The following is a 14,540-nucleotide window of genomic DNA, read 5'->3' as shown; positions in this document are numbered from 1 at the left end:
TTTTAGAACTTATAAGCAAATGGCTGACAATTTTTCTGCTTTGTGAGATTCATCATGTTACTCCAAAGACAGTATCTTTCAGAAATGTTAGTTTTCAATACTGGATGATCAACAGTAGCAGTGATTTCATTGCTATTAAGTTGGACTGTATGTAAGTACGACCAAAATAAATTTTCTTTTTCATAAAAATGTTTATTATTTCCTTTATATTGTTGTGGAAACCACTTATTTATCATATTATTCCAATTAAGAAATAAGCCTCCTCCCTCCCCCCATGATGTGCTTCAAAATAGTCTCTCTTTCCTGGAGTGTATGGCGAAAGTGTGGAGAGAGGGGGCGGGGAGGGAGGGGGGGGGGGGGAGAGAGAGAGAGAGAGAGAGAGAGAGAGAGACAGAGAGAGAGATATCTTAACTGTAGAAATGTCATTTATCATATCATCATATTACTGTAAATTTGGATTGCAAAAAAAGTTTAGGGCTGCTTTGAATTCCTATTCTCCCATTAGCCATTTATGTTCTATTGCTATAAAAGCTAGGTAATCTGATGACATTATTTAAAATTATGTATTTTATGCTATGAACTTCCATTTAATACACTTGTTGTATGTTAGAAGGGAAAATCAGAAACTTATCAGACGCCTTTGTGCCCTACAGGTGCAGACCAGTGCACATACTGCATTACAACTTTGCACACTGTTATCTTGAGCAAAAGCTGTCCGTGCTTGTTGCTGCATCTCTGTCATCTGTTCTTCCTGTGGCTCTAATCATCAGCAGGGCTTAAATGAGAATTAGGAGCAACAAGAGCCATTGCTGAGGGTTAAAGTGAGTGCTATGCTCTCCTATTCATGTCAGCTTAGAAATAAACAATACAGTGGCTGCACTTCATATACAGTGAACTAGCAGCATTTACCACTGTAGGGCCCCAAAAGAGAATTTCATTTCAGTATTACAAATACGTTTGAATGTGATGCAGCTCAATCAAACCGTCAATTCCTAAAATGTCATGTCCCTGTTTGAGGCTTCATCCTGTGCTGTCTTGCATGCTTCGTGAAGAAACTCTCATCTGTTGAAAATTCCAGCCACAGTCTAATTTTTCTGTCTCTGAGAAGTTTCTTGTTGTACTATTGGTAACTGCAGTCTGCTAATAGAAACATGTTTTTTCTTTATTTGTGGTAGATACGTTCATACTCAAATTGTTAACAGTTTTGAATGGTCTTGTACCGTATCTTTAACTTTTGCGTTAACATTGTACACAAACATAATGTGGACAATTGTATATGTGTACAATAGTTGAACCAAACTGAAATCAGTGAGACATTTGTGAATAATCCCTATACAACAGCAATGTTATTCCTGCATAGTCCGATTTAAACTAATTGTTACTTGACATTCAAGCTCGAAAGTTGCGATGATGTGATATCAAGTACAGTCTGCGCCATAGCGCATCACTCTCCGCTGTGATAGAAAATTGCTTTATAACCTCTACATAAAATTCAAATAAGAAATTTCAGATTCACATATGATGTAGAGCTCTTTAGTATCTCTCAGCATGTCAAATATCTGTTGTACATTTTAACTGAGGAAACAGTTACATTACTTTTTTTAACAGATTAAATTTTTCCATTCATAAACAGCTTCAGACTTACCACTTATCGCAAAAATTAATGCTCTCAGAACAATACTTGTTTTGTTCATTACTAAAATATCTTGCTCAGCAACAAATCTTCTAAAATTTTTGTGCTGCATTAAGTTTCCTATAGAGGTTGAAGTGAAATTCATGCACTCGGGCTTCACAGCATGACTCCTCACATGCCAGTGATAAAAAAATGTCTCACACAAAATTTCATCTGGCTAGTACATCCGGCAGAAAAAGCACATTAAAGAGTGGCAATCTCGCAACACTACGAAAACGTGTAGGGTAACTACCTCTGTCAGCACATGTTACATGTGCTGTACAATTGGCGCAGGGCCAGAGTCTTGGGTTAGGATGCAAGAGGTCGATGGTTCGATCCTGGGTTGAGGTGCATATTTTTTATTTGATAAATGTTGTCCAGGTGGTACAGTATCTGGCATCTTAATCATCAACAGCGATTGCGGCGGGTCCTCTAGTAAACATTTGCACTTACACACTACAATTGTAGAAAAGGAAGATTGTCAGCTTTGAAAGAAGCCTTTTCCACATCGTGGGCTAGAATTTATCGCACCACTTCATTTGCCAGATTCAAATCCTGTTTTCTTTGTACCCTCCTCCAGTGGTCCCATAGATTAGTACCAACTATTATTCTTGCCTTGTTCAGGGCCATTACGTTTCATTAGGGCCTTCCATTACCGGTAGGACTAGCAACGTGCTTTGCGAATAGTGCTCAAACTCCGTTAATATTTGTTTTTATCACCATGGTCCCACCAATTATGCCTTTCAACATTGAGTCTGGTAATTGCATGCAGTATAGGCAGTATAGTATGTATCGCAATGCATTATTGTTGTTGTTGTTATTCTGCCGATGGGATTGTGGAAGCATCATGTCCATTGCCGTTAGGGAAACTGTGTAATTTGAAACCAAACATTTCACAATTAGTGGTATCAGGATGAACCATGCAGAACAATGTCTGTCAGAGGGGTAATGGGCGTTAGGTGGAACAGTGCGCAGGGCTGATGACGTGCTTATACTGTATGCACTGTCCACCAGACAGGGACTAGTTGCTAGCGGAGTAAAGTGCCAGTGACAGGCTCCATGTACATTTGTACACAAACGATGAATATGTATATATGCTTCTGGTCCATGGCGAATCTGATAGATGGGTTAGTGTTGCTACTCGTGAATATGCTGATAAATATCCTGGTCAAATTAATCTACATAAAAACGTGTTTCGTCATGTGGAGCTATGCCTTTTGGAGACAGATTCTCTCCTTCCACCATCACATGACAGAGGTCGTCTACTAAGGAAGCTGTTCTGGAGGTCATACACCAAAAACCTCAGTGAAGAACATGTAGCGTAGCAAGGCAGCTGCGTGTATCACAGTGCATGGTCGTTAATGTGATGTGCGAGCATGGGCTGCTCCACTATCATTATGCTTTCACACAACACCTGCATCCTGCAGATCACCATCAGAGGATGCAATTCTGTAAATGGTTCCAACAACTACAAGAAACCAATGATGACTTCATGAACACCATAATATGGTCAGATGAAGCAGCATTCACTCATGAGGGTGATTTCAATATGCACAATGCCCACCTTTGGTGTGAGGTTAACCTGCACATAACCGAGTACTGTGGCTATCAAGTTTGCTTTGGTTTCAATGTCCAGGCCAGAATATTGGGCGGCAGGTGTTTGGGCCCCTACATGTTGCCTGACTGGTTGGCTGCACAAAGGTATCATGCATTCCTCTCAAACTATCTGCCTGATGCGCTATAAGATTTTGCGCTACATGTTCAGCAGAGGATATGGTTCCAACATGATGGTACACCTCCACATGCTGAAATTAATGTGTGGCAGTATTTGGACAGAACATTCCCAAGGAAATGGCTCGGACGTGGAGGTCCAGTTGTATGGCCACCCCGTTCACCTGACATAAATCCCCTGGATTTCTTCCCGTGGGTACACCTGAAGAAGCATGTGTACTCTACTCTGCTGACAAATGTGGAAGAATTGGTAGCGCATGTTCATGCTGATCTTGTTACTGTAGGGTCCAGAGCTGTTTGATCTGGCGGGTTGTGCAATGTTTGGACATGCAGAAAAGTCGCTTTGAGCATCTGTTGTTCTGGGACAAGATATTCTGTTGTGAAGGTCTTGCGGTCACAAATATGGTTATTATTATTGTCACTGGTTGTTAATGTGTGACATCTGAGCACTCATATTACATATCGTATAAATGACAAGTAGGTGTTGTGTTCTTGTACTGAGCTATCATTTGTAGCATCTCGAAATTGATATTGTTTTTGTAGCTATTCTGTCCTATGACAGGTCATTTTTTTCAACTGTCTATTTTTTATTTGTCTAATCACATATTTGTTATGTTCAGTGTCACAAAATGTAAATTTAGGATACATGTCACCTAAGAAGTGGTGTATATTACAGTATGAAATGTCAGAATGAAATTAGCAAATAAAAAAAAAGTGCCCCAACTAAGGATCGAACCTTAGACCTCCTGCATGCTAACCCGAAACTGTATCCACTGCACCAATTGTACAGCACCGTTAATGTGTACTGATAGAGATAGTTACCGTAATTGTGGTTACAGTGTTGCCAGATTGCCACTCTTTCATGTCCTTTTTTCTGCCGGATGTACTCGTCATATGAAATTTTGTGAGAGACATTTTTTTATTGCTGGCATGTGAGGAGTCGCACTGCGAAGCCTGAGTGCACGTATTTCGCTTCACCCTGTATATATACTGCTGAAAATGGCATTTGTATGCAGTTGTGTTGGTATTTAACTCATAATAAGTATGAAGTTTAAAATTTTTATCTCCTACAAAAGTAAAGTAAAAATTCTGAAATGTATGTATAGTAGCGCTTTCAGTGGTATCTCAAAGTGTGTCAAAATTATTTTCTTGATTTTAAGTAGGTCCGGTGCTAAATTGATTATTATTGCAACAGGAGATATTTTTGCATCCTGGGAAGTTTCCTTCATATTACACTCATGAAATGATATCTTGGTATCTACACAAAATGAAATGTGTTTAAAATGCAGTCTGTCTTTTGGTAAGGAGGTGAAGGGGGGATGGCTGAACAACATTCCTTAGTCTCACAACATTAAAAATAAAAATTAATATAGCCACAAACACAAGATTTAATGGCAGGAAGACCTTCATTAAAATAGACTGTACACTACATACTAACCAGACAGACACCGCTTAATTCAGAGTCAGTGGAAGTACCAGTGTTACAGATATTATCAAGTCTTCGACATACTGTTGTAACATACCTTCACTGTTTCATGCTTCCTGTGTCACTCCTCACTACGTTTTGCCAGTCTTCTCATATCACTTTCTCAACTGCCTTCTTCAAAATCCATTACAGTTAGGTCAATGTAATTTTTTTTTAATTTTCTGCAGTAATGTGGTGTTCAACCTGAGCCCAAATCAATTCTGTTGCATTGAAGTGGCAGTTGTAGGGAGGCAATTTGAACACTTTATTCCCATATTATTTGCTGTTTCATTCGCGGTTTAAACTGGTTTCTTTGGCATGTGTTGTGATAGAAGTTCTAATAATTCTGCCCAAGTCAAGTTACTGTCAAACTGTATTTTACATTTCTCTAGCCAGCAAGCATTGTTGTTTCTCTTCATTGCCATTGTGGGTGCCTTGTCTTGTACAACCGAATGATGTGGGGCGTTATCCATGACAATTATAGTGTTTTTTGTTAAATTTCGAAGCACAAAAGAGGTGTGGTTCATCTCATTGTAGTGGTCAGAGCTCTTGTTTGAAATGAATAACAGCAGACAATTAGAAATAAAATCTTTTGAATTCCTAGCGTGTGCTACAAATACAGGGTGTACATAAAGTTGTAGAACACTTTAAATTATTTATTGCACGAGAACCAAACATTGTACAGATATCATACGTATGTCATTTTGAAGAGAAATCCTGAAAGCTTTTTTTTTATTTTATTTATTTATTTTTTTTTTTTTTTTTATGTATACCGCCACAGCATAGTTAGGTAATTTGCCAATAGTCAGCACTAGTCGCAAACATGGAAAGTTGTTGTTTGACAAAAACAAGTGTGCTACAGCTGTCCAACGGATGTTTAGAACCAAGTATGGTAAGAAGCCAACAAGGAAGGCCATTTACCACTGGCACAACAAATTTGTTATGGTGGGTTGCTTGTGCCCGGCAAAGAGAAGCAGATGTCCCAATGTGAGTGAAGTGAATGTGGAGCATGTACAAGAGACATTAATAAGGAGTCTAAAGAAATTGGTGCGTCATCCATCCCATGAACTCGAAATGTTTGTAAAAAAACTTTCAAAGTTTCTCTTCAAAATGCAATATGTGTGACATCTGTGAAATGTTTAGTTCTTGTGCAATAAATAATTAAAAGTGTTCCCAGACTTTATGTACACCCTGTATTTTTTCTCCTCTGCTGATCGGAGCTGCCTTATTACTGCTGATGTTATTGTCTGTCCAGCCCTTTTTCAAACTGTGTTCTACATTCAGCCATGTTTCATCAAGCCATATGATACATCAAAATTTGTATCTAGTAATTTTCTAAGAAAGTGGCATCATTAGGCTGCAATATATTGGAGAGCCAGTACTAACTCGCAGCCAGAAAGGGATTTACAGGGAAATCCCAGCTTTCTCACGATTCGTAATAAGGATGATTTACTACCCTGAAACAGGTCTGCTGCTGTGAGGGTAGCATGTAGCTTTCTGAGTATTGGATACTCCTCCTTTGAATATATCTGATGTTATTCCTGATTGTGACGCGCTTCTCAAGGCGCCTCTTCGTCCCAGGTGTCTGGAATTTATGTGCCTCACCTGATTATTTTTTTCATGAATTTCTCGTTGCAGACTCTTATCACTCGCTGATTTGTAGAGCAGCTGCAGTTCGCCCAACCACTTTATCTAAAGGAAGGAGAGGTGCTCTCCCCTCTCCCGTAAAATACTCCCTCATGGAACATACAAATTCAAGCAACTGAGTGTGTAATCATGCCAGGCTCAATACTTTTTGAAACTTTCTTAGGATGTGCAGCCTGTCTGCCTCTTTCTTTTGCTTTCACCATACATTAAAAATAAGATATGTGAAGCTGACAGTCACTCAAATCTCTCGCTACAACAGATTGCTGAGGAATGGTTGGCTCAATGATTCAGGCAGTGCAGTGCAGTGCACTGGAAGTGGTGACACAGTGGGAGCTGACATTGCCAGGCTTCCATAGTTTTAATGATGGCCAGGGCTATGCAGCCCACTACCTATCAAGTGACAACTAGTTTAAATCAGACTGTAGTAACTAGTTAGTCAATTTTCTAAGCATAATTTGATTATATTGTGCTATGTTGTGTGTCCCATCAGACTGTCATAGTTACTAGTATTATAGTTTTCATTGTTCTTTCAGACAGTTATTTTCAAGATTTCATTTTTAAACACGGTGCAGGGTTCAAGTGTATGTTGTTTTTCATCATATGGGTTTTTAATAAGAAATTCAGTTGTAATATTATTTTTTAACAGCAGTTCGTGTCATTTCTAATGTATTTTTGTCACTATTATATACCCTAATTTTTCACTTCTAATATTTGCCTTTCACTTCCAATATTTGCCTTTTCCTTTTTCCTTATCACATTGAGCTTCTTTGTCCATTATCACTACAGACAGAAAGTCAAAAACCCCAACAGCAGTGATACATCGGAAAATGGATTTGTATTTATGTTAATCGAGAACACTGACATTGAAATTACTACTTCTGGACAGTTTATTCCCGCAAAGCAAATATGATAGTGATGATGCCAGATAAGAATAAAAAGTAGCCTCAGAATATACAAACAGTGTTAAATGTTAAAACACTTGATTACACACACACACACACACACACACACACACACACACACACACACACACACACACACACAGTGATGATAGTTCAGTAGTTGATGCTTAACCATTGACTTTATATTAATACTGTCATTGATTCTTTCTGTGGTATCAATAAGCAACACAGTTTACAGTGTTGAAATATGGTTTCACTGTTAAGGGTAACATAGTTCATACTCTTCTGAATACGTTGGCCAACCGCCTCGTCCATCCTCAGTTCTATGTCGAGCCTCATCTTTTGGCATGAGATAATGTTAAATAACACGTAAGAGTGACTATTGTATAGTTAACCAGACTTAATTTTTATGACTAATTATTTAATGTATCAAATGATTTGTATCCTTCGGTTTAGCAAAAGCTTTTTGATATTGTGATATGCAGTAAATTTCTCCTGCTTCCATTAGAGCTGCAATTTATAATATATTTAATAAAAGTGTGTATTTTGAATAGTTGCATTAAAATCCAAAATATGAGAAATCAAAGAACATCAAAGTGTTCCGAAAATTTCTGACTACAGTATAACCAAAAATTTTTTTAGAAATATGACCTGATATGAAAATGGATGATGTCTTGAAATTGAATCTTAATTGATTAATAACTTTTGAACTATGGAATTTTAACATAAATTTATTTTCTTTGAATCAGGAATAATCGGTCTACAAAACTGACTAGGTGATGAGCTAAAAACACACACAAACAAACAAACACATACACACATGCGCCTGCTTGCACTTTCTAGCTCGTCACTAGTTCTTCCAAAAGCTAGCAAGTTTTCATTCTGCACTTGTTGGTATTTCAGTGTTTCTGCTATTCGGTGAGTGGTCTTCTTTACTCGTTATTTATTTGCAGTGGGAGGTAGAGGCATTGGTAGCATTGACGAAATAATACTGTATATTCCAGTCAGTTGTTTAAAGTAATCAACTTGTCACAGTGGATTGGTGTCTAATATAAGGAATTATTTAAGGAACACTGGCCACCTGAAAATGATCATTTTAATGTGAGAGATGATTATTCCACTGAAACTGGTAACCAAATATACAGAAGAGTGACTTTGACCATTTTAAGATCATTTATTTTTATCTAATATCATGAATGGTTTTGACATCTTTGTACTGTCAATAGTCAGTAAAAATTGGTCTCTTTCTGTTATATGTGGTAGTTCTTACATGTATTTTAATGCATCTATATCAACAAAATAATTACTTGCCTAATTTTAAATCAGGACTACCAAAACATGTCAGGGTACTTGTATTAAAAAAGTTATGCTTTGCCAAAAATGTTCGTAGAAAATCAGTATCCATTAAACGCATCACCTTGTCATTTATACTTTTTTAAATTATTATTTTTGTAGTTATTTTATTGCTGCGCACAGTCTTCACAATGAAGTATAAATTTCAAGTTTTTCCCCAAATTTTGACATTGTTGTGACATTGCTCCATTACAAAATGAACATTTGATAATGCTAATGTGCTTTAGGGAAAAATTTAACATGGGTAACTGTAACTTGTTTAACAATTCTGTTCTAGGCCCGTTTGCAGCGAGGTAATGTCCACTTGAAACAAGCCCAGCTGCAAGAAGCTTTAAGAGATTATACAGATGTGGTGAGTTACTTTGTCCTAACTGCTTTTTAACTGAGTTTGTGACATGTGAAGAAAAATCATGGTTTAACACAAGTTCCAGTTGTAAGTGAAAAACATTTGTAACACTGTCTAATAGAAGTTGGACAAAATTAAGACAGTCTTTTATTACGGTATATTGATAATTTTTACTTATGGACCGTCTGACAGCAACTGAATAAAACACAATTTTAGTGCCATACGCGTTTCGCCTTTATTTTCTGCAAGGCATCATCAGTGGCAGGTTGCGTGGACAATGCAAATGCATTAAAACAAGCGTTCAGTGCATAGTGCTGTGGAATGTGGAAAAAACCGCAAATTGGCGTTCATAAAAAGAACAACAACACCAAAGATGCAACAGGAGCGTAATATGTAAGAAATGTCCACACAACCTGCCACTGATGATGCCTTGCAGAAAATAAAGGCGAAATGCGTATGGCACTAAAACTGTGTTTTATTCAGTTGCTGTCAGACGGTCCATAAGTAAAAATTGTCAATATACCGTAATATTACACGCAACCGAGGAAGACAGGACTACAAAAGTTGAAGACAGTCTTTTATCATTTTTATCACTGAAAGTACAACAGTTGTTACTTATAAATTCAGTGTATCAGTTGTGTGTGGTATTGAAATTATACAGGAGAAAATGGGACATTTGGGTAGCATAAAAAATACCTGTTGTCACTGAGCTGTTGCGTGCTGTTGAGGAGACTGCTGTGTCGAAATTTCCAATTAAGATGTAGTGTTTCTAAGGTCAGCATCACAAAGGTTGGTTGGATGTAGCTCTCCATTCATGCCATCCTGTACATTTGAGCATAACTGATGGATCCCAAACCATCAACAATCTGACTTTTATACTCATATCTAGGCATATCCCTGCAATTTTTGCCCCCTGGCATCCCTTCCTTTACTGTTTTCAGCAACAACTTCAGTCACAATATGTGCCCGACCATTCTGTCTCTTTGTTTCATTATGTTGTTTATTAGATAGTTTTTCTCATTGATTTGTTGCAAGACATTTCTTCATTCCTTACTGAGTTAAGTCTTCAACAGGCCATTTTGTTGTATTCACTAAAGCAAGTTTAGCACCCAATTTTCAGGGTAGCAGGATGCGAACCTTCTACCATGGAATATTCACTCAAGTACTAGGTAGCTGGCTTGCTCACTTTGCAACATACATGGTCACAAGGTATAACCTCTAAAACAGTTAGCATTGGTAACACAATATGAAACAAGTAATAAACATTTATTAAAATGAAACAAACACACACACATCTGAATTTCACTAGAAATTCAGTGTTTAACTGTCCAACAGTCACTTGTAAATAGCACCTTGTTATTACGGTGGCATCTGTTGATCTGCATCTGTAGCAATAACTGTATACTGGAGCTGTTGTATGGAAGAACCACAACTGTATCTGCAGGAACTTGAGTGCAGTGGTGTGTTAAAAAATTTTCTGCTACCGATGGAATAATCTTGCAACTGCAATCTTGTTGGCGAAAGCAGAAAGCTAGTTGTAGGTTTCGGTGTCCCCTTGTTGGCTGATGGAACTAATGGTGGAGGAATCTGGTGCTTCCTAAGGCCTATAGTGCAAGCATAAATTAGTTCTGATATGAGAGTACCATTGAAGTGGAAGTAGCTTAGAACTTTGAGGCACCTAGCATGAATAGTGTGTTCTTGGTGATGGCCTCTGGTGATTTTGCTGTGTTGCTATTGTCTGCATACACAGCAGCCTCAACACTTCATTTCAAATGTAATCCCCATACCACAAGAATCATCAAGAATGTAAGTACCAGTATATAATCATTTCAAATCTGTCTTTTCCATTGTCTCTTTGTCACATACTCTTACAGAACTTTTCTTGATTCTTCTTATGGCTTTATCATGTATATTTTTGGACATTGTAGTAACCGTTTCTTCTTATGTAATGCTCTTTTGTGTCATGCTATTCTTTCTACTGTGTCTTTTTTGCAACTTTCTTGTTTATGTGATCTGCTTCTGAGATAGTAAAGTTTGTCCATCTCCTCTCATTTAGTCATCAAGCATGTCTACCTGCTTCACAGCATTGAATTAGATTTCTTTTTGGGTATATGCATGTTATTACTATCAGCTGGCATACACCAAATTTCATTAATCCCCCATCTGACTTTTGATGGACATTCCTATGACATCAATAAACTACGTTATTGCTAATTTTTCTGTCCATGGCAAACAACCTAACTCTCCTCATTGCTTCATCTGTGCACAAATAGCAGTGGTGACAATGACCAACCCTGGCTTTTAACTTTTCCTGATTTTCTGCTTCCTATATCATTCCATCAGTGCTGACTATTCCACTCTGCTTCACATAGAGAGTGGCTTACCCTTCTCTATCTCTAACTAATATGACACTGCCATTCTGTATTGTCAACAGCCTTCTTCAGATCTATGAATGCAATGCAATGATGTTTCCTTGCTTTTCCTATATCCGTCTTCTGTTATTAACCACAGTGCTTCTAGAGTATCCCAAACGGTCCCTCACATAATCTACTTTAAATTTTCTATGCTATTCTTTGATAAAGTATGCTAGTTAGTATTTTTGGAGCATGTGGCAGAGACAGATTGTACAGTAATTTTCAACTCTTATCCCAGGGGCGGGCAGGAATCCTGCACATGTGCAGTGCATTTGCCCGTGTGCAGTTAACGGAACAAAATTTCTACATACAGACAAACGCAAACAGTTACGTAAATTTTCATCACTGGTGTTTGCTCTTAACCGAGGCTTTTTAATTTTCACAACAGAAAAAAATCTCTCCGAAAGCTATGTCGAGCCAAACATTGACATTATCTTCGCGGCTTCACGATGGAGACGAGGAAACTCTTGCTGGGGAAAGTCGTGATAAAAGTCTATTACATGTCTTGCCAAAAGGAACTTGTCTCTCAGGTGAGAGTTACACTGTAGATATATTAATTCCATTTGCAAACTGGGATGAATATCATCTACAGAAACAGCAAATGGTCTCAAGAACCATTCAAAAGCTTGGGATAAATATTATATATCCTCAAATCGCTTTTATTGCACTAAGTACAGAAACAAATTCTTTGCAATTCTGTTCTCGCACGGTAGACAGAGTGGGGAAACACACTGCGTTCCCTGACGAGAGCTGTCGTTCCCACAGCTCAAGCTTGCTAGTGAAAGCTTTCACCTTTACAGCCATTTTACAAATTAGCTGATTTTCTCCTTGCAAACTTATGTTCAGTGCATTCATGTGTCTGGTAATGTCCACTAAAAATGCAAGGTCGGCAACCCTCTCTGGATCTTCTAACTTGAGATCGTACCTTCCTTTATCGTTTTAAAAACTGATTTATTGGTATTCTCAGCTAAAAAAATCTTTTGAGTGCATTACCGCAGCTGCGACAGCGCCCTTCACTGTGGTATGGTATGTCACCGTACTCGTCCCCAATTTCAGCTAAATATGTGTGAAACTGTCTATGTGCAGGCCCGTGGGATCTCAAATAATCAACTGCCTGAATAACCACTTGCATGACGTCCCCCAGTTTTGCTGCTTTTGCACAGAGTACTTCTTGGTGCAAAATGCAGTGGATGCTGTACAATGATTCTTCTGTACGCTGTAGCTTTTTTCTTAGTAATCCAACAAATCCCATTTGTTCCCCTTTCATCGCAGGTGCTCCGTCTGTTGTTACTGACACCAAACTTTCCCAGTTTAAGCCAGCTGAATCGACATCTTCTTCAACAGCTTTTAGGATGTTTGTGCCGGTGGTCGTGCTTTTTAAAGATATCATATCTAAAAAATCCTCTTTTATGCGCAGAGCAGTGTCCACACCACGGACATAAATCACTAATTGCGTTGTGTCTGAAATATCTGTGGGCTCATCAAGTACAATGGAAAATGCAATTAACTCCTGCACTGCACTCCTTAATTGACGGTAAATGTCACCTGCCATGGCACTTATACGATGACTTACAGTCCGCCGAGAAAGAGTGATAGCTCGAAACTGATTTGCATTCAGTGGACAAAGTAAATCAGCAGCGTCATTGATGCACTCCTTCATAAACTCACCTTCAGCAAATGGTTTTCCAGCTCTCACTATATTAAGCGCAATCTTATAACTTGCACGTACCGCTGGGCTATCATTGTTGTCGTCCTGAAAAATTGAAAACAGTGATCCATAAAATGTTAAATCAGTTAGATGAGAGACATGATGAAAGAAAGTCGCAGATCTCTCGTGACAACAACAACTTATGTCAGATTCATCTAGTATTGTCAGATTGCTCTTCTTAAGCTCAATTTCCCCATCCTCTCAGAATCAGACAATAAATTGTACTCGTCCTTCTGAAATTTATTATAATGGGGTTCAATACTGAACTTCCGCTGACCAGCGAGAATACTGCCACATATTAAACATTTCGAGTTTTCACGTTCTTGCACAAAGAAAAAATGATTCTCCCACTCCTTTTTAAAAGATAGCGAATCTCCACTTGTCCATTTCCTTGGTTCACTCTCCATTTTCCGGTTCTTGAAATACAGTGTTCACTAAGTAGCGGTCGCTTCGCATCAACGTCCGCAGCTTAGCCTGGTACTACACTACCGCAACCTGCCGGCTGTTGCCACTTCTCCGGTCGACGATTGCACGCGAGCAGCACACGTGCAGCACTGTGCGCTCATGAGCTGCGTGTAACGTTTGCCCGCCTCTGTCTTATGCTGTCTTGTTTTCTTCAATTGTGCATGAACTGCTAAAGAACATAGCTGAAACAAGAAAATAAGTTACTCACGCGACTGATCTACCTAAAATTCTGCTTTTCAGCTAGTGGATTTTTAATAAGGTACTCTCTTTTGTCAGTGTTTGAAACAGAAGTGAATGAAACTTCATAATTAAGAATTTGATTGTGTTAACATTTGTGGAAATTTTAGGCATGAGGGCAAAACTTCTTCGGGTTATTATCACCTACGGTCATCGTCAAATGACATACTTTGCTAAATCATATGTTCAATCACATACAGTGCAATTTACAATTTAAACAACTTGTTACATTACAGACATCAAAAATCCAGGGTGGAATGTAACAATGCTATGAAAAGGATAGTTGGTACTCACCATATAGCGGAGATTTTCTGTCGCAGCTAGGCACAACAAAAAGACTGTCAGAAAATGAGCTTTTGATCAAGAAGGCCTTTGTCAAACGCACACACGCACACACACACACACACACACACACACACACACACACACACACACCTACCTCTCCTTCACTAGTGTATCTGTCTTATGACAGGTTCCAGCTGGAGGCTCTCTGCTATTCTCAGAGAATTTCTTTCCCTTAGACTTGACTTGCAACAAATGCCCGATTTGATGTCGAACAAGCCATACCTCTGGTCTCTGCTTTTTATTATCCAATCTTGA

At 38.4% G+C, this 14,540-nt stretch overlaps 1 protein-coding gene across 1 annotated transcript in view; it reads left to right on the top strand.

Moving 5' to 3' along the window:
• The window catches only part of LOC124776734 (dnaJ homolog subfamily C member 3), a 74,579-nt gene that overhangs the window by 26,396 nt on the left and 33,643 nt on the right, over positions 1-14,540 (top strand). Inside the window, exon 4 of the mRNA XM_047251854.1 lies at positions 9,048-9,122. Within this exon, the coding sequence (XP_047107810.1) occupies positions 9,048-9,122 (75 nt within the window). The remainder of the gene's footprint in view (positions 1-9,047; positions 9,123-14,540) is intronic.

This window comes from Schistocerca piceifrons, chromosome 2 (assembly GCF_021461385.2).
Source record: "Schistocerca piceifrons isolate TAMUIC-IGC-003096 chromosome 2, iqSchPice1.1, whole genome shotgun sequence".
NCBI lineage: Eukaryota > Metazoa > Arthropoda > Insecta > Orthoptera > Acrididae > Schistocerca > Schistocerca piceifrons.
The sequence above is the reverse complement of the archived record's forward strand: the minus strand, read 5'-3'. Positions and strand labels throughout refer to the sequence as shown.